The 20,023-nt window shown below is 51.6% G+C and overlaps 2 protein-coding genes across 5 annotated transcripts in view; one reads left to right on the top strand and one right to left on the bottom strand.

Annotated features, from left to right (window-relative positions):
* Positions 1 to 8,376, top strand: part of HMGXB3 (HMG-box containing 3) — a 53,831-nt gene extending 45,455 nt beyond the window's left edge. For all 4 annotated transcript variants that reach the window (XM_009241173.4, XM_063724320.1, XM_054556056.2 and 1 more), the window contains 5 exons: positions 681 to 900; positions 2,875 to 3,008; positions 3,817 to 3,933; positions 5,498 to 5,707; positions 6,970 to 8,376. In XM_009241173.4, coding sequence (XP_009239448.3) covers positions 681 to 900; positions 2,875 to 3,008; positions 3,817 to 3,933; positions 5,498 to 5,707; positions 6,970 to 7,437 — 1,149 coding nt within the window. In that variant the 3' untranslated portion in view covers positions 7,438 to 8,376. The remainder of the gene's footprint in view (positions 1 to 680; positions 901 to 2,874; positions 3,009 to 3,816; positions 3,934 to 5,497; positions 5,708 to 6,969) is intronic.
* Positions 8,377 to 8,534: 158 nt separating this feature from the next.
* CSF1R (colony stimulating factor 1 receptor) overlaps positions 8,535 to 20,023 on the bottom strand; it is a 33,484-nt gene continuing 21,995 nt past the window's right edge. Inside the window, exons 11-21 of the mRNA XM_024247417.3 lie at positions 16,999 to 17,125; positions 16,767 to 16,871; positions 16,137 to 16,247; positions 14,972 to 15,134; positions 12,751 to 12,839; positions 12,534 to 12,631; positions 11,466 to 11,588; positions 11,273 to 11,384; positions 10,483 to 10,582; positions 9,586 to 9,694; positions 8,535 to 9,488 (exon numbers count right to left, since the gene is read on the bottom strand). Of these exons, the coding sequence (XP_024103185.3) occupies positions 9,315 to 9,488; positions 9,586 to 9,694; positions 10,483 to 10,582; positions 11,273 to 11,384; positions 11,466 to 11,588; positions 12,534 to 12,631; positions 12,751 to 12,839; positions 14,972 to 15,134; positions 16,137 to 16,247; positions 16,767 to 16,871; positions 16,999 to 17,125 (1,311 nt within the window). The 3' untranslated portion in view covers positions 8,535 to 9,314. The remainder of the gene's footprint in view (positions 9,489 to 9,585; positions 9,695 to 10,482; positions 10,583 to 11,272; positions 11,385 to 11,465; positions 11,589 to 12,533; positions 12,632 to 12,750; positions 12,840 to 14,971; positions 15,135 to 16,136; positions 16,248 to 16,766; positions 16,872 to 16,998; positions 17,126 to 20,023) is intronic.

Consider the following 20,023-nt stretch of genomic DNA (forward strand, 5'->3'; position numbering starts at 1 on the left):
TATTAGGATCTGGGTCACGTTTTGAGAGCCATATAAGAGGGCATTGCAAGAAGAAAAATTGAGTAGCACAAGCGCTATTAATAGATGTCTATAAGAGATAAGTAAATGCTGCCGTGGGTAGAGGAGATAGCTGTGTGCTGACGATGTGTGGGAGGATGTCAGCGATCCACAGGGCCTTGGAAAATGGCTGGAATTTTACTCAGTAGGATTCTGCTCATTCTTGCCAGCCTGGTATCAGGAATAAGGGTTTGGGTTTTGGAACTAGACCTGTGTTGACGTGATTGTTCTGTCGCTTCGAGTGCTCGAATACTCACCTCAGCCATCCCCAGACTTGTTTTTTAGTAGTTCATTACAAAGTGTCTGGCACATAACAGGTACTCAAATGGTAGCTCCACTTTCTTTGTAAGACAGGGAAAATGACATGAACAAGGGTATAGAAACAGAAGGGATTTAGGGACTATTCATGTCTGGGAGAGTACTATGGTGTAAGGGAAAGAAATGTGACCAAAAGGCAGGTGGGTACAGAGCTGTCAAATTCAAGGCCCCCTGGCAGTGCCTGGCTGTCCGACTTCCCTTCACCAAGTCTTGGCTTCCCTGTGTGTATAATGATGGGTTAGACTGTTGCGTTGCTGATGTTCCGTGACTCCCACAGTTTGACCTTCTTTATCCTGACCTTCTAGTTCACCTGGCCTGAATTCCTGGGCTCTAATGAGGTAAATGTGGAGGACTTTTGGGCCACGATGGAGACAGAGGTGATTGAGCAGGTGGCATTTCCTGCCAGCATCCCTATCACCAAATTTGATGCCTCTGTTATTGCCCCCTTCTTCCCACCACTCATGAGAGGAGCTGTGGTCGTCAACACTGAGAAAGACAAAAACCTGGATGTGCAGCCAGTACCTGGTAAGGCCACCTGGTGGCTGACTGGGGTCAAAAAAGGGCTCAGTCAAGAGTCTGGGACATTGTCCATGGCAAGATAGCACAGTGGTAGCGAGAGGGCCAGGCCCCGCTGGAGGACTCCTTTCAGAAAGATAATAACAGCCCGTGTCAAAATCCCCTAGAGTTTAAAGTTGTGGTACAGAGTTTTGAAGAGCTGTCCGCCATCTTAAATAGCAGGGGCGCACAGCTCATTGTCAGCCTTCTGGGATACACACACTGAGTAGGGGAACGCCTATAAAAAATGCTGATAAGGCTCCATCCCCAAAGATTTTCATTGAGCAAGTGTAGGGGCAGGCCAAGGAATCTGCCTTCAAAACAGGCCTCCCAGATGGTTTTGCAGCTAGTTTTGTGGATTAGACATTGAGAAACCCTGGACTAGCGGGTAAGAGGATAGGTTTCTAACAGCTTGAGTTTGATTCCCAGCTTTGCCACTTAGCTGTGTGACCCTCTGTCAGGTCCCATCATTGCCCTAAGCCACCGTTGCTTCTTTTACAAAGAGGGTGTGATAATAGCTACCCACTTCCTAGATCACTAAAGATAAAGCGAGCTAATGCAGTTAGAGTGATAGCCGCCCTTTTTAACTGTAACTCATGGTGAGAAATACATTTTGTGTCATGACGCAGAATGATATTTGTACATATGCAAGTGCGTATAACTGAAACAACATTCCCAAAACAGTATTTTTCTTTACCAAGTGCAATACACTTTATTTTCTATCTTATTTCATTTTTGAATTTTTGGATATGACCCACTTAATTGATATTGTAATCACTTAATATGTTGTGATCCACTGGTTCTCAAACAGTGCTTCCTAATATTAGATATTGAGGCCGGGCACGGTGGCTCACGCCTGTAATCCCAGCACTTCGGGAGGCCCAGGCGGGTGGATCACGAGGTCAGGAGATCGAGACCATCCTGGCTAACACGGTGAAACACCATCTCTACTAAAAACACAAAAAATTAGCCGGGCGTGGTGGCGGGCGCCTGTAGTCCCAGCTACTCGGGAGGCTGAGGCAGGGAATGGCGTGAACCCAGGAGGCGGAGATTGCAGTGAGCTGAGATGGTGCCACTGCACTCCATCCTGGGCAACAGAGCGAGACTCTGTCTCAAAAAAAATAAAAAATAAAAATAAATAAAAAGATACTGAGGTCCACCTCATATTCCTACTAATCTTTTAAGGGCCCAGGCATCTTTTTTTTTTTTTTTTTTTTTTTTTTTGAGACAGAGTCGTGCTCTGTTGCCCAGGCTGGAGTGCAGTGTTGTGATCTGGGCTCACTGCAACTCTGCCTTCCGGGTTCAAGCAATTCTTCTGTCTCAGCCTCCCAAGTTGCTGAGACTATAGGCGCACGCCACCACACCACCACACCTGGCTAATTTTTTGTATTTTTAGAAGAGATGGGGTTTCACCATATTGGTCAGGCTGGTCTCAAACTTCTGACCTCAGGTAATCCACCTGCCTCAGCCTCCTAAAGTGCTAGGATTACAGGTGTGAGCCACCGCACCTGGCCCCCAGGGATTATTTTTTTAAGGCACCCCCACATAGTTCTCTTGTGCTAGTCAGGTTCAGAAACGTTGTATAGAGGGCACTTTTAAAACGAGAGCTGCTGTTCTCTTCTTATTGCTGCAGTCATGGTAAGCATCTGAGGTCTTGGTTCTGAAAAACCTTAGAAGACTGGATTAAAAGCTGACTTATTTTAGGGTTTTTTTCAGTGGCTGTCTGCAGGATATCTCACTCAGATGTTCCAGGGCAGAAAGCCAGTTCTAATAGACTTCAAATATCTGCAGAAAGCATGGACCTGACTTGAGTCCCACCTCTGCCAGCACTGGGGGAGGGCTTGGTGCAGAGCTGGCTTCCACTGTTTGCTGTTTTGTGGGCCTAGCCTTAGCCTCTGGTGACTGGCAGCAGCACCCTCCCACCAGCACTGTTGTCTCTTGCAGGCAGTGGCAGTGCCTTGGTGAGGCTGCTCCAGGAGGGCTCCTGCAAGCTTGATGAGATTGGCTCCTACAGTGAAGAGAAGCTGCAGCATCTGCTAAGGCAGTGTGGAATCCCCTTTGGGGCAGAAGACTCCAAGGTGAGTGTCAAGGGCAGTGGTGGATATCGGGGCTTCTGGAGTAGGCTGGTTGGTCCACTTTTCAGGGCAGGGATGTGAATATCTGTGATGGCATCTGCCTTGGTCACAAGGTACTGGCAGTCAGGGATGCCTAGGAGATGGTCGACAGCTAGATGTGACATGTATGTGGGGCCTGGCCTCTAGCAGTTCCTCCTGTTGAAGGTTGTGAGCCTAGGCTCTGGGGTCAGGAATCCTGGCTCTCCTCCTTACTGTGTGTGACCTTGGATAAGCTGCTTTATATTTTGAGCTTCATTTTCCTTGTTTGTAGAATGGAAATAACCAAAATACTAACCTTGTGAGATTGTTGTAACGAATGCACTTTACACAGTGTCTGGTTATTACCTATGCAAGCTCTTAGAAAATGCCTACTATTACATAGTGTATGTGTCTACGTGTTTTATTCATACATTATTTACTTTCCCTTTCATATTTCTGTGCTGTTGAAAATGTTATGCTTCCTTCAAGATCAGATTCAAATGTTAGCTCCCCTTTGATGGTTTCTTTGCTCTGTAAAAAGTGAAAGAACTCAGGCCTCAGAGTCTGGCAGCTTGATCAGCAGTCTGGCTGGCTTTGTCTGTGACCTAATCCTTTCAGGGCCTCCGATTGCTTACCTGTACCTAGAGGAGGTTGGGCTGATGAGGCTCCAAGGCCCGCTCTGACCCAGGCAGTTTATTCTTTTGCTTTGGGTGTTGGGTGAGTGTGTGATGCTGAGCACCAGCCGTGGTCCCTTAGCATTCCCCCTTATGTTTTTAATCTTGTCCTACTCCAGGACCAGCTCTGCTTCTCCTTGTTGGCCCTCTATGAATCTGTACAGAATGGAGCTAGAGCTATACGGCCCCCACATCACTTCACAGGTGGTAAAATCTACAAGGTGTGCCCCCATCAGGTAAGAAAATAACTAGGGGGAGCTTGGAGTGAATTTGCTAATGTTGAACTTCCCATACAGGGACTGATCCAGCTCAGTTTTGGGGGGCTAGACTTAGGTCACTGGGCAACCTCTGGCATAGCTGCCCATGGGTCAGGTGCTACCCCGTGGGCTAGGGAGGGAGGCTGGGTCTTCTGTCAGTATTTTTTAAGCACCCTACCACATCCTGGGCATCAGCTGTTGAGGGTATAAGGGCGAGCTTGTATAAAGAATGACAAAGATGTCATTCCTCCCTAGTTGACCATATATTTTAGTGGGGAAATAAAGTCACCACAGCTTGTGGCATTGGCTCTGAAGAAATTAGATAAGGGCCTAAGATAGAAAGTAACAGGAAGGAACCTGCTGTCTGAGGTGTGGCAGAGAAGACCAAGACCTGCAGGATAGGGCGGAGCCCAGTGGTAAGCCAGGGAAGGAGTGTCGCAGCCAAGGGACCACCAAGGCCGTGAGTGGGGAGACAGAGTGAGCTGAGAGGAGGGGGTGTTGGAGGGCTCCCCGGGGGCCAGATCACGTAGAGCTCTCTAGGCCAGAGTAACAGTTTGTATTTTATTCTGAGTGATGAGGGACCTTTTGCATGGTTTTGAATGGGAAACCTGTGGAAGGGTGTGGACAAGGTGGCACTGGGTTAGCTCCAGGACAGGTTATGTACTAGATGACAGAGTGGGCCCAGGTAGATATTGGGACGGAAACCACCCCTTAACATGTACTGAACGGGAGAGAAGTGGCTTATCAGAGCCTTCACTGAAGCACATGAGTCAGCAGGGGGATCTAGCTGTAAAAAGAGAATCCAGTTCCCAACTACTTTAACAGAAGCTGTGTCTGAAGGAGATGCTTCATGCTTCTACTCCGGGCAGATCAGAGCCTGCTCAGGGAATTGTGTTCATGCGACAGGGGATCATCTCATGAGAAGCAGCTGACAGCACAGGGAGAGCTGTAGATCTTGGGGGCAGTGATGGGAGTGGCATCACTTGGAGGTGACAGCCAAGTGGGTGTACCCAGAGTTGTGGAATGGTGCTTGGGGGGCCCTGTCATTGGAGGTGTTTACTAGGCTACATTGTGGGTTCCCATCTGGGCAACAAGCCCACTGGGGTCTTGTGGGGAGCTTGCTCAAAATACGGATGCTTAGACCCTACTCCAGAGACCTTAGTTTCTTAGGTTTGACCTCAGGCCCAGGCATCTCCATTCTTAACTAGCTCTTAGCTGCTGCTGCTGCTGTATAGCTAGCATAGTGAACTGGTAGGTGATGTGGAGAGACAGGGGCTTTGAAAGATGTTCTGAGGTGCCTTTCAGCCTAAGTTGAGGTCAGGATGCTCCCAGCTGTCTCTCAGAAGGGCAAGGATGAGCTGGTGACTTCATTTAAGGACAGAAGTAGGAAGGGAGCAGAATGCCATGGGCTCTGGCAGGATGGCCATGGCTTCGGCCATGAAGCTGATTGCTCATCTTCCTGGGAAGAAGCTAGTGAGAACTGTACACTCTCTGCAGACTGGCTTCGTAATTAACCCTGCACCCCCTGCCCTTCATCTCCCAGGTGGTCTGCGGCTCCAAGTATCTTGTGCGAGGTGAGAGTGCCCGTGACCATGTGGACCTGCTTGCCTCTTCCCGCCACTGGCCGCCTGTCTATGTGGTAGATATGGCCACGTCAGTGGCCCTGTGTGCTGACCTCTGCTACCCAGAGCTGACCAACCAGATGTGGGGGAGGAACCAGGGCTGTTTCTCTAGCCCCACAGAGCCACCTGTGGTGAGTCACCTCCTGAGGAACTGCCACATCTCCTCAAGCCTACCATGTCTTGCTCTGTCACCCAGGCTGGAGTGCAGTGGCGTTATCTCGGCTCACTGCAACCTCTGCCTCCCAGGTTCAAGCAGTTCTCGTGCCTCAGCCTCCCGAGTAGCTGGGATTACAGGCACACACCACCACACCTGGCTAATTTTTGTGTTTTAGTAGAAATGGGTTTTGCCATTTTGCCCAGGCCGTTCTCAAACTCCTGGGCTCAAACAATCCACGTGCCTCAGCCTCTCAAAGTTCTGGGATTACAGGGGTGAGCCACCATGCCCAGCCTACTCTGTAAGTTTTTACTGACCAAGCCCTCTGTTTGAGGCCACAGCATATCACTTAGTGTGCCCAGGATATCCCAAACCTTGTGTTAAAAGAGGTTGCCTTCCAGAGAAGCCTAGAAAGTTGCCACCTTTGAGAGTCATTGTGCACACTGACATATTAAAGGCCCCAGCCAGCCCTGGATTAGTTTAATTCACCATGTCTTAACGTTTAGTTGACCGTGGATATACTGTATGGCATGCCTGTTGTGATCTGAAGATACACTGGTTTAGAAAACACTCATCTTATCCAAGCCTCTCCTTTTATTAAAAGGGGAAGCTAAGGCCCAGAGGGGGAAATGGACTTTTCCGGGTCACACAGTAGATTAGCGGCAGAGCCCTTCTCTCTGTGTCCTGGTATATTGTACCAGACAGTATTTCTCACCAGTCATGTACCCTCCAAGGCCAGCAGGCCAGCCTTTGGCCTTTGCTGAAATAGATATCAGAACTGATAATTAGGAAGAAGGGAAGAATAACAAAGGTTGAGTGTCCCAGGCAGGATGCATTATAGGAAGTGAAGGCCTCTGGCTTTGCCTTGGAGAAGTCATTATTGTCATTACTCCCTGGGGCTCACTGGCTCCATGAGCATGCTGGGGACTCCAGAAAAGTGCCTTAACCTCAGTCAGAGCCTGATCTTTCTGCTCCCCTGCAGCCACTGGCCTGAATGGACCAGGGGCAATAATAGCATAAGTAATCCAACATCCGTTCTGGAAGGTGGCCACTGTTACTGTCCCTGTTCTCACATGAGGAAATGGAGGCACTGGCGGGCAGGGCTTGGCCTGGGAGACACAGTACATGGTGATGTTAGGATTCAAACAGGGCTGGCTGAGCCTAGAGTGTTCTCATCACCAGATGCGTTCTACCTTAGTCATTCCTTCTTGTCAAAATGCATTCTCATTTCTCTTCTAGAGTGTGTCCTGCCCAGAGCTCTTGGACCAGCATTATACTGTGGACATGACAGAAACTGAGCACTCTATCCAGCACCCAGTCACCAAGACTGCCACGCGGCACATCGTCCATGCAGGCATACAGCCCAATCCTGGTGACCCCAGCGCTGGGCACCACTCCTTGGCCCTGTGCCCTGAATTGGCACCCTACGCAACCATCCTGGCCTCCATCGTGGACAGCAAACCAAACAGTGTCCGCCAGCGGCCCATTGCCTTCGACAATGCGACTCACTATTACCTCTACAACCGCCTCATGGACTTCCTCACTAGCCGTGAAATAGTCAATCGTCAGATCCATGACATTGTACAGAGCTGCCAGCCTGGTGAGGTGGTCATTCGTGACACCCTCTACCGCCTTGGGGTTGCTCAGATCAAGACAGAGACAGAGGAGGGGGGTGAGGAAGAGGAGGTGGCCACAGTGGCAGAATAAGCCAGGCTGTTGTACAGGGACTACACCATCTCTCAAGCCATAGTAAGGCCCTTGCCTGAGGCAGAGCTATCCAGGGGACCTGCAGAAGTGGTCTCCTGTGGGGAGGGCCTCTGACTGCTGGGACTGACCAAAGAGCTTCCATTCCCTGAGCATGGTGGGACCCAGGGTCCTCGGGTCTCAACCTTCCAGGGGTCAGGAGTGGTGCCAGGAAACCTCTTCTGGCCCCGAGAGAGCACTTGGGGGACATGGTATGTTTAATGGAGGGAGGGGAGGCTGAGGGAAAGGCTGGTAGCTGGTGGGTTCCGTGGGGCCTGCTGTGGGTCAAGGTGGAGGTCCTGGGTGGGCTAAGGCGTGAGCCCCAGCACTAGGTGGGAAGGCTGCTGAGGTCTCTCCCACCCCTGAGGAGCCCTGGTTTCAGCCCCCTCAGTCTGATGAATTGCTTAGCCTGTTGCCTTTGACTAGGGGCCTGGGTGGCCTCATTAACTCTAGGGGTCCCTTTGGGCTCTTGATTCTCCCTGAAGGAGGGATACATTTCTCTCTTGCTCTTCCTGTACCCACATTTGGGGGAAGCTGAGGAGGGAGGAACAGTTAGCCACAGCTCTCTTCCAGCACTGTCCTCTCCGCCCCAAGCTTTGAGGAAGAGCATCCCCTTCCTCCTTTCCCTGGCCACTGCTGCTGCAGCCAATATCCTCTCTGGGCCTGGGACCCTCTCCACAGAGGGGATGTGGTCCCTGGTCATGACATAACCTAGCAGCAGTAGGAAAAACTCCCTTCTGTGAAGGGGAAGCAGACTGGGCCATAAGGAAACAGCAGGACTGGCTCAAGTGCCCAAGGTTTGTTTAGGGCCTGGGAATTGGCCATGTGTTAATTTATTGAGTGGAGTAGGTGGCTTTTTTTCCCCTCCCTCTTCCCCCAACAAGAATAAAGTTTATTAAATTATCTGGTTTTGGTGTATCGGGAGTCAATTCCATGCACCTCGTGTGGGGCCCAGTGTGGTCAAGCTCCACAGCTGTGAGCTTGTCACTTCATGTGAAGGAGGGAAGAAAAGAAGTTCCAGGGAATTTGCAGGTACTCATGTGGCACAAAGAACCAGAGGCTGACTGTATTAATGCTGTTAGTTTAATGTGGACGGAGACATCCCGCGGCGTGACTGTTAGTTAGGATGAGTCAGCTTGGGGGAGTTTGTGCTTCCTGCTTGGTGTGGCCAGCCACATGCCAAGGTCCCCCACCTTCTAGCCCAGAATGACAGGGGACTGGGCAGAACACCCCCAACTTTTAGCTGCCACTTGGCTCATTACAGCAGTACCAGTATGGGGGTGGGAGGGGTGAGGCTGTGGAGTGAAGAAGGCTTATAGGGCAGAGACTAAGAGGTCCTGTGAGATTCTTAGAGGAACCATCCTGCTCCAAGGGGCCTGAGCTGAGTGTGGTCTGTGAGCATCTGCTGCTCCTCTCGGAGAGGGAGATCTCACTCTCTGCCAGTCTGTCTAGCCCCAAAGAGCCTGGTTTTCTCAGTATCAGTGTAGCTCCTGGGGGCTTCATAGGCATAAAGTCAGTCCATTTCCATGAAGACAAGGGGATTAGGAAAGAAGGTTCTACCACAGTTGGCATAGCAAACACGAGGCCAACACCATGAGAACAGTGGGGGAGGGGGGTGAGGGCTCAGCCCCCAGCCCCTGACTGGCAGTGATAGCCCACACTCAGGAAGTGGGATCCTCTGACCTCCCCTGAATCCCTCACCTTCCCAAGTTTCAGAGCTGGGCCGAGCTGTTGAGTGAAATGACCGAAGGCAGAGTTTGTATGGTCTCCCCATGTCGCCCCATCCATGGAGGAGTTGAAGTTTGGAGGAGGGGAGAGTGGTACTCCCTGTCGTTAACTCCTCAGCAGAACTGATAGTTGTTGGGCTGCAGCAAGGGCTGGGCGATATCCCCTTGCTCGCAGCAGGTCAGGTGCTCACTAGCGCTCTCCTCCTCCAGTTCACTGCTACTGCTGCTGCTGCTGCTGCCGCTGCCGCTGCCACCGCTTCTGCTGCTGCTCGGCAGATTGGTATAGTCCTGAGGGTGGGAGAGACCAGAAACTGTCAGTCCAGATCCATCAGGCCCAGCTCAACCTGCTTTACCAGCCACCTACCCCAAGCCCCACCCCACTCACCTGCTGTCTCCTGTCCTCTTGGGCCTGCTCCTGAAGGAAGGAGCAGATCTGCTGGAAGGTGGGTCTGTGGGTGGGCTCCAAGGCCCAGCAGGCCTGCATGATGCTGTATCTGGAGATAGGACAGAGGATGCCCATGGGCAGCTCCCTAGGGTCCAGGGGCCATTAACACACACCCCTAGAGAGACCTACCCAGCAGAGGTCCCCAAACCCAGTCAAAGTAAGTTTAAGTATAAAACCTGTGCCAAGTCCTTGGCATGCTTTACCATTTAATCCTCACAGTAACCCTTGCAGAAGGGTACTCTCATCACCCTCATTTTGGCAGATGAGGCCATTTTGGTATCCTCAGGGTCACTGTAATAATAATCTCTTAAAAGTCTAAGTTTAGGGACAGGTGCAGTGGCTCATGCCTGTAATCCCAACACTTTGGGAGGTTGATGCAGGAGGATTGCATAAGGCCAGGAGTTCCAGACCAGCCTGGACAACATAGTGAGATCCATCTCTACTAAAAATATTTTTTTTAATAGCTGGGCTTGGTGGTGCACACCTGTAGTCCCAGCTGTTTGAGGCCAAAGGAGTGCTTGAGCCCTGAAGATTGAGGCTGCAGTGAGCTATGATTGCACACATCACTGCGCTCCAGCCCGGGCTGCAGAGCAAGATGCTGTCTCAAAAAAAAAAGGAAAAGTGGTCGGTTAGGACCAGCCCTAGTGAACAGCTGCTTCTCTGAGAACATCCCCCATACCTTGAACTCAAAAGGGGCTTGTTGTGTCCACTATGGGAGAGATAAAGTCTGACCCTGGAACATTTTGGACAGGGAAAGATCAGGGCCACATAGCCGTCCATCCCTTTCTAGCAAAAGCGTGGGGTGTCCTTTTCCCTCCCTGGGATCCCTTCGCTTACATATTCTTTGGGGCAAATGCAGGCTGGGCCATTTGGTATCCATCCTTCACCAGTTTATAGAACTTGCTGTTCACCAGGATGCCAGGGTAGGGATTCAGCCCTGCAAAGGCCAAGATCAGGTAAGAGGCCATGCCCATTGTCTTCTCCCCGTTCCCGCACACCCACACACATCTTAGACTGGGTTTAAAGGGTCCAACTTGACAACACTGCAACAGCAGCTACTGTTATCCAGTGCTTCCTGTGTGCCAGCCACTGTGTGGCAGGCTTAGGCTTTAGGAAGGTGTGAGCCTCCATCCAGGCCTTATCATACCAAACATTCTTGCGCAGGCTTTGGAATCAGACAAAAACTTCAGTTGTGTATCGTTAAAGTGGGGACAGTCAGGTGGTTATGAAGGTGTAGGAGCAGTGTATTTAAGAACTGAGTACAAGTCCTTGTGCCTAGTCCTCAGGAAATGGCAGTTCTTTCTACTAGAGCCTAGTAGTAGAGAGCTGCATCTTCAAGGGTCTGTAAGATTTCAGACAAAGGAGGGAAACAGTGACAAAGGAGGGTAACAGGTAGCAGCAACTGAGCAGAGACAAACGAGGGAAGAGCCAGAAAGGAGCGCCTGTCAGGGGCAGAGGGTCTGCCGAGCCCCGCAGGAGCCACGATGCTGGGTTTCAAGAGCTGTTGCCCATTCCTGCACTCTCACCAACCCTCGCTGTGTCCTGGGCACCAAACAGCTTTGTCCACCGGTGGGGCAACCAGAGGAGCCAGCCCCAGGCTCTGCCTGGAGTGGGCCCAGTGGCTCACCAAGCGAGAAGATCTCCCAGAGGAGGATGCCATAGGACCAGACGTCGCTCTGAACCGTGTAGATACAGTCAAAGATGCTCTCTGGGGCCATCCACTTCACAGGCAGGCGGGCCTGGGATGACAGTACCCAGTTATTTTGGGCCCTGACTCTTCACCCCCTCCCCAGCCTAGCCCAAGCCCTCCCAGCACTTACATTGCCCTTGACGATGTAGTTGGAGTCATTCATGATGTCCCTAGCCAGCCCGAAGTCCCCAATCTTGGCCACATGACCATTGGTCAACAGCACGTTACGTGCTGCCACATCCCGGTGGATGCACTGAGGGAAAGCACCACAGGGTTAGTCTTGGGCCCTCTCCTACCTGAGCCTGAGGTGAGAAGGATGGCAGGGAGGGCCCCAGATGGCTTTGGGGTCCGTGCTGGAATGAACAACAGTTTTGGTCCTTTACCACAAACCCTTGTCTATACCTTCTACCAGGGCCCAGGATCTGAGAACGTGTAGCGTGATGTGATCATTTAATGCTTAGAAATCCCCATTACCCTGAGCAGCTGTGGCCCTTCTCACCCTTTGTCCTCTGAGTCGTCTGCTCAGGCCCCAGAAGCGAACGGCTTCCATGCGGAGAGCAGTCTCCAAACCGTACCGTTAATTCTGATCATAGCTGCTGTCTGCCAGGCCCTTCCCTAAACTCTGCACACATTGAACCCTTTTTCTTTTCAAACAATTGTTACACCCATTTTTATAGGTGTAGAAACTGAGGCACAGAATTTAAATAGTTGCTTAAAGTCGCAGAGCAGGTGGCAGAGCCAGCAATCAAACCACTGACTCCCGAATCTCTTCTAAGGAAGATGGCAAGAGTTCCCATTCCCTGGCACTTCTTCCTAGGCTGAGTGTACTTTATATATTATCTAATATCCCCAAAATTCTATGAGGAAGCTTCCATTATCATCCCCACCAGACCATGTGCCTCATGAGCAGAGACAACTGTTGTCTCTTATACACTATTTAGTAAAAACGAATGAAGAAAGCCTGGTACCCTTCCTCATCTTCACACTGGGGACACAGGTGCCCAGCCCCGGAGCTCCAGCCCTGGGCACAGCTTTTTCCCACTCATTTTTGCAGCTGCTGCCCAAATGACTCTCTCGTACTCTGTCTCCTCCCCTACCCCCTCACAGGCTCCCATTTCCTCCTCCCCATCATCACTCATCCAGCCTCCCCGGAACACAGACCTGGGTGGCTATGAGCCAGGGCCAGGTTCCTACTCACATTCTTAGAAGCGAGGAAGGCCATGCCCTGGGCTACTTGGCTGGAGAAGTGAAGCAGGTCCCAGAGCTCCAGGGGCCGTCCATCCTCCTTGTCCAGGTCTAGGGTGGGAAGAGGCGTCAGGGCAGCCCTGCCACACTCCCCACCCCTCACCCCAGCAGCCCCTTCTCCTTTTCCCTTGTTATCAAGCAAATAGGGCCTGGCCCTGGGACCCCCTCACCTTGCTCAGAGAAGGAGTCATTTGAAGAAGTGGAGACAGGCCTCATCTCCACATAGGTGTCCACACCCTGGCTGGAGAAGCCACTGTCCCTATGTAGGAGAGAGGGTTGTGAGGCAGAGGTCAGTCCCCATCACTGCACTGCTCAGCTCAGGCTTTGACCGCCCACCACCCCATGGTCAACTGGAACCTCCCTTTCTGATAAGAAACTCTCCCGCCACACTCCATCTGAGTGAGCATTGGTCTCTGCTTGGCTGCCCCCGGTGAGGGAGCTTACAACCCATTCCGGTTTTGGGCAGCTCTGCCTGTGAGAAAGTTCTTCACTGTTCCTAATGCCAATCTACCCCTGAGATTTTCCTCCTAGCCCCTGCTCTACCCTCAAGGGCCACAGAGAAGTTGGAGTCCTCTTCCCCATAACAGCTCTACTAGAATTGGGGCATATTCTAGGGCCCCTTGAGTCCTCTCTTCTCTGGACGGTGCCTCTCACCCCTGGCTTCACGTTAAAATCACTTCAGGAGCTTTTAGGATCAGGCTAATTACTAATACTTCAGAAACTCTAGGGACAAAACAGTCATTCACAGATTTAAATCTCCCCAGGTGATCACAAAGTACAGCCTAAGCTGAGGCCCACTGGTCTAGAGCAGTGCTGCTTAAGCTCCAGTTCATGTGCAGATAAATCACCCCGGAATCTCTGCAATGCAGATTTTGAATCAGCAGGCCTGGGTGGGTGGGCCTGAGGTGGTGCACTTCCAACAGTCCTCAAGAGATGCCTATGAGAGCACACTTGGGGTAGAGAATTTGAGAAGCACTACTGTAGATTGAAGCACTACTGCTCCTAAAGTTCCAGCCAGATATGATTTCTCCGTCCCTCCTGTCCCCTCTGCGCTAGAGATGTGTACCTTGACAATTTCCATATCCTAGTGTTCCCAGAAGGAGAAACCAATGTTTTATTTATGATCTGACCATGGCAAAATCTTCCGCTCCCTTGTTGTAGAAACTGTGCTTCTGTTAACAGCCTGAGATCCTTTTGGCAGAGTTGGTTTACAGGCCATTTGCCCTCGAAATTACCCAGTCTGGGAATACTTTCCCCATCTGCGTATTTGAAGATGGAAGCTAATAATACTTTCCTTTGGTGCTCATTTTGATCTGATCTTCAGAGGCCTAGTGTGTGCCACCCTCATAGAAGTGTCAGGGAATCAGAAGAGGAAGTGATGCTGCCAGGCCCCCATTTTTAGGACCCTGGGTGAAGAGATGGCCTCCTTCTCTTTTGTCACCCCAGGCATGGCAGCTGACAGTATCTAGGATGAGGGCACAGTGTACACCCTTCTTGTTCTGATCCTGTCCTGACCTCACAAGCCCCTGAGACAGAGATCTCCAGGACAGCAGTGTGGCTTGGGTGACTCCTGGACTGGAAGTCAAGAGAGCAGGATTCTAGTCCAGGCTCCACCTCTGCCCCTGACTCATGTGTGACATGAATCTCCCCACTTCCTCTCTTTGGTTCCCCATGTGGCTCTGTCGGATGGCTCTGTTCTGGATGGCTTCCAGGAATCACAGCAACAGGACAACAGAGCCGTATCTCTTTTTTTTTGAGACGGAGTTTCGTTCTTGTTGCCCAGGCTGGAGTGCAATGGTGTGATCTCAGCTCACAGCAACCTCTGCCTCCTGGTTCAAGCGATTCTCCTGCCTCAGCCTCCCGAGTAGCTGGGATTACAGGCATGCGCCACCACGCCCAGCCAATTTTGTATATTTAATAGAGACAGGGTTTCACCATGTTGGTCAGGCTGGTCTCGAACTCCCAACCTCAGGTGATCTGCCCGCCTCAGCCTCCCAAAGTGCTGGGATTACAGGCATGAGCCACTGCGCCAGGCCACATCTGCCCATCTCTTACTAGGGCTCCAGGCACAGATCTTGGTTGATCTTTTACACACACTGGGTGGTGATTTCATTGATGCATATCTCTACCAGACTATGAGCTGCCCATCTTTGCCCTCCACACTCCCAGAACACGGTAGGTGTTCAGATATTTGTTGAATGAAGGGGGAAAGGAGTAAAGAAACAGAGATGCCCATAAAACCTGTGGTGGCTACTTCCCATGACACGAGTGGCAGGTGAGGGCCGCATAGCCACCCAATCATGAGCCATCCAACCCTGAGCTGGCCTTGAAGACAGACTCGGGTCCTGCCTCCCAGACCTGGCCTTTTTCTTGTCCTTTGCCAGGGGCTACCTGTGGACATATTTCTTCTCGAGCTGGATGTTCTTATAGTCGACGCCTCCCTCGGGGTCCTGGCCGGGGCTCAGGCTGGGTCCCAGCATGGCCTCAGCCTTCCTTCGCAGAAAGTTGAGCAGGTCGCCATAGCAACAGTACTCCGTGATGACCAGTACAGGGCCTAGAGCAGCCAAGGGTGTGGGGTGAGGAAGGTGCTGAGTGCTCCCCTGACTGCATGAACAGTAGCATGAGACTGGGGGCAGTGAGGCCACTGGACCAGGACTCAGCATAGCTGGGTTCTAACCTCGGCTCTGTAAGCAAGTTTCCTTGTGCCTCAGTAGTTCCATCTGTTTAAAACAGATGGCTTTGGCAGGGCACGGTGGCTCATGCCTATAATCTCAGCACTTTGGGAGGCCAAGGTGGGTGGATCATGAGGTCAGGAGATCGAGACCATCCTGCCTAACATGGTGAAACCCCATCTCTACAAAAACAGAAAAAATTAGCCGGGCATGGTGGCATGTGCCTGTAGTTCCAACTACTCAGGAGGCTGAGGCAGGAGAATCGCTTGAACATGGGAGTCAGAGGTTGCAGTGAGCCAAGATCGCGCCACTGCACTCCAGCCTGGGTGACAGAGTGAGGCTCCGTCTCAAGAAAAAAAACAAAAAACAAACAAAAAAAAGACGACCTTAAAAAAAATGTAGCCCAAGAATTATTTCTTCAAAGGAAAGCTATGGCGGCTCAGTGTAGGTCAGAGCTGCTATCAGTGAAGAGGATGTGGGGCACTTGGAGTCCCAACAAAGCCTGGGGCACCTTTGTGGGCCCTGGGGAGAGTATCCAAGCATCCTTGAATGGAGGCTTCATAAGAGGTAGGCGGGGGGGCTTCACTCCAGACCCACAGGATCTGGCTCCCTGGAAGCAGGGCCTAGGAGCTTGCACATTCATCTCCTTCTCCAAGGACTCCGATGCTCCCTATCAGTCTCTCTTTATGCCTCAAGCTGCCCATGCAGCTCCTGACTAGTCTAGGAGATGGGCCCAGGAGTTTAAGGGATGCTGTGACTGGGATCCCACTGGCACTTGGAGCAGTAGGATCCTGAGAAGGGGAAGATGGAACAAAGTAGCCCTGGGGCCCTCAGATCCCCCAGAGGCCCCAAGACCTTGGCCCCAGGAAACCCAAGGCCCTTACCTCCATGGGTGCAGGCTCCCAGAAGGTTGACGATGTTCTCGTGCTGGCCCAGGTGGCTCATGATCTTCAGCTCGGACATGAGGGCCTCCTTCTCATCAGCATGGGCCGTGGCTGGGAGAAAGAACCACAGGTCCCACAGACAGGGAGAGGGCAGGACACAGAGCACCACACAGATACATGGGGACCAAATGCAGAGACGCAGGGGAGAAAGCAGGGCATACCCCGAGACCCAGAGTGGCCAGAAGCCAAGAGGAGGAGAAGGAAAAATGCAGACACACAGATGGCAGAGAGAGAGAGAGGAGGAATGAGCCTGTCACTGAGCTGGTCTTCAGGTGACAGGAAGCCAAACTGTGGCCAGGCCATGGCCGTAGGTGGCCTTTCTGCACCCCCAGACTTTTTGGAGCTCAGTCAGAAGCCCCTTCACAACTAAAGGGTGACCTAGACCTTCTTGGAGCCAGGAGTCAGAGGGTGCCTGGAGCTCACAAGAAAACCCAAGTCCTTACCCCTGAGCTCTGTCCCCCAGGCTTCAACAGGTTGAAATGTGTTTGATGCCTCTTGTGACACCAGGGCCAGCCCACCCCCAGCATCTACCACCCCCCATCCCTTCCCTCATCCCCTCCCCTCACTCACACTTCAGCATCTTCACAGCCACCTTCAGGACAGCATCCTCTTTGCCCAGACCAAAGGCCGTGGCCTCCACCACCTTCCCAAAGGCGCCAGCTCCGAGGGTCTTACCTGCCACGCACACAGGTCCCTTAGGTCCCTGGGCACCAAAGGGCCTCTGTCCAAGGGCCCATGGGCCCCCTGCAACCCCCACAGGCCTTGTGATAGGAAGGTGTGGAGTGCTGAGCTGCCATCTCACCAAACTGCAGGTTGTTCCGGGGGAACTCCCACTTCTCGTTGTAAGGCAGCTGTGTGGGGTCGATGAAAGTGTAACTGTTGCCCTCATAGCTCTCGATGATCTTCCAGCGGACCTGGTACTTGGGCTTCTGCAGAAGAGGAAGGGAGCACATGGCAGTCGGGGCTGGCAGGCAGTTCCTGGACCTTGTTTCTGACCCCCAAGAGCAGGGGTGTGGGCAGTCCCAAGGCGCCCAGTGGGAGAAGGCAGGGCAAGGCCTGCTCTGGGCTGAGAGAGGTCGTCTCATGAACATGGCACTGAGAGCATGTTCCTGCTTGACTCTGCCTTGTTGTGTGACCTTCCCTTCTCCAAGCCTCAGTTTCACTATTTGTGTATTAAAGACTTTGGACAAGACAACCTCTGAGGGCCTTGATATCTCTGATAATCTGGTAATTCCTGAGCCAGGAGGGAGGGTGGAACTTGAGATCTTATCCATCCGTTCATCCGTCCATCCATCTACCCATCCATCCACCCACCCAACCTCCCATCCAAATATATATGTATTTTTAATTGTGATAAAACATACATGAAATTTACCATTTCGACCATTTTTAAGGTTATGGTTCAGTAGTATTAAGTAAATTACATTTTACCTTGTCATGCAACCAATTTCCAGAGCTCTTTTCATCTTGCAAAACTGAAACTCTGTTCCCGTTAAAGAGCAACTCCCCTTTCCCTCCTCCAGCCCCTGGCAACCATGATTCTGCTGTCTCTGTGAATTGTACTGCTCTAGGCACTGCACCTCAGTGGACTCACACAGCATGTGTCTATTGGGATTGTCTTATTTCACCCAGCGTAATGTCTTCAAGGTTCATTCATGTTGCAGCATAGGTCAGAATTCTCTTCCTTTTTAAGGCTGAATAATAGTAGCCCATCCACATACTTTCTTGAACATCTATTTGTGTCAGGCACCGCTGATTCAGAGTTGAACAGGACAAAGTCTCTGCCCCTCCATGGAGTTTGCATTCTAGTGGCTGAGAGAGGCATTAAACGCAAATATATATGTATGTAGGAAATTCTCAAGTGGTGCTATGAAGAAAATAAAGTAAGATAAGTCAGGGAAGGCCCCTAAAGAGCCCACCATGTGACCATCAGACGAAGAATTTTCCAGGAACAGTACATGGAAATGCTGTATGCTTGATGTGGGAACGATCCTGGCAAGTTTGAGCTATAGGAAGGCAGCCATCGTGGCTTGAGGGAAGTGAGGGGCAGGTTCCAGAAACAGGAAGGTCTTGAGGGCTATGATAAGGTGAGTGGGTTCCCTTTTGGGATTTTTTTTTTTTTTTTTCCAAGACAGGATCTCTGTCCCCCAGGCTGGCATGCAGTGGGGCAGTCTTGGCTCACTACAGCCTCGATCCCCGAGGTTCAAGCAATCCTCCCACCTCAGTCTCCCAAGCAGCCGGGACTACAAGCATGTGGCACCACACCTGGCTAATTTTTGTAGAGACGGGGCTTTGTCGCAGCCTAGGCTGGTCTTGAACTCCTGATCTCAAGCAGTTTGCCTGCCTCGGTCTCTCAAAGTGCTGGGATTACAGGCATGAGCTACCATGCCTGGCCGGGCAGTGAGAGACCCTGAGAGTTTGACACAGGTGAGTCGCCATCTGACTTTTTTTTTTTTTTTTGAGACAGGGTCTTGCTCCTTCACCCATGCCGGAGTGCAGTGGCATGATCATAACTCACTAGGCTCAAATTCCTGGGCTCAAGCAATCCTTCTGTCTTGGCCTCTCAAAGTGCTGGGATTATAGGCATGAGCCATGGCACCCAGCCTTGACTTTACCTTTTTGAGAGAGAAAGAGAGACCCTGCCCACTAGATAGATTCTGGAGGACCAGGACCTTTGGAAAGACCCGATTTCCTTCCTTAGGCTCTCCATGCTGTTACCACCCAGCCAGGGGAGGCAAGCCCTGGGATGTGGGGAGGAGAAATGGCTGTACCTGTTTCTTGCCCAGGGGTGAGCTGCTGAGGGGGAGTACCATGCTAAGGGTTGCCCATGAGAAATGCTGATGAAGACCAAGTTGAGGGGGAAAGTGGAAGCTGGGGTGGGGCAGTGGAGGACACGGAGGCCCTGGGTCAGCAGAGCAACTCTTTCCGGCCAGGCCTTGGGGATGGGACCAGCTTGGCTGTGCCTGCAGCTGGGCTCCTTCCCTGGGCACCCGAGCTAGAAACTTAAAGGAAGTGTGGACCAGTGCTAGGGAAGAGGCTGGCCTTTAGCTGCAAGTCCTGGTTGAGAGAAAAGATTCCAGTCATGTCCTTTGCAGCAACACAGTGCAGCTGAAGACCATTATCCTAAGCAAATTAACACAGGAACAGAAAACCTACATACCGCATGTTCTCACTTAGAAGTGGGAGCTAAATATTGAGTATGCATGGGCATAAAGATGGCACCAGCAGACACTGGGGGCTACTAGAGCAGGGAGGGTGGAAGCGGGCGAGGGTTGAAAAACTATGGGTGCTATGCTCAGTACCAGGTGATGGGATCCATATTCCAAAGCTCAGCATCACGAAACATACGCATGCAACAAACCTGTACATCTATCCCCTGAATCAAAAATAAAATGTGGACATTTTTAAAGAGAGAGACAGGGAGAAAGCTTCCAGCTAACCATCAGGAAGAACTTCTAGCTGGTAGTTAGGGAGAAAAGACTGCAATTAGAAATGAGAAGGAACTAACTTCCAGGCTCTGATTCGGAAGGGCGGACTACAGGTGAACTTCAGAGCCTCTGTGTTATAGCTTGGGAGAGAGTCTGAAATGAGACACAGGGAGAAGAACTTCTCAAGCCTCTGAGGATCCAAATCCTGCCCATGGGTGCCTTCCCAGCCCAAAAGACAGCGACAGGGTGAGGAGGGGATTCTTCAACCTCTCCCGGCCACTTCCATCTCTAGTAGCCTCTGTGGCCAAGACTGTTTTTTCTCACCACTTCTTGTTCCTCTGTCCCTCTGCAGCTGGGCTGAGTCAGCCCCTCCCTGCCCCCAGCTGGGCAGGGGGCACT

This window comes from Pongo abelii, chromosome 4 (assembly GCF_028885655.2).
Source record: "Pongo abelii isolate AG06213 chromosome 4, NHGRI_mPonAbe1-v2.0_pri, whole genome shotgun sequence".
NCBI classification, from domain to species: Eukaryota; Metazoa; Chordata; class Mammalia; order Primates; family Hominidae; genus Pongo; species Pongo abelii.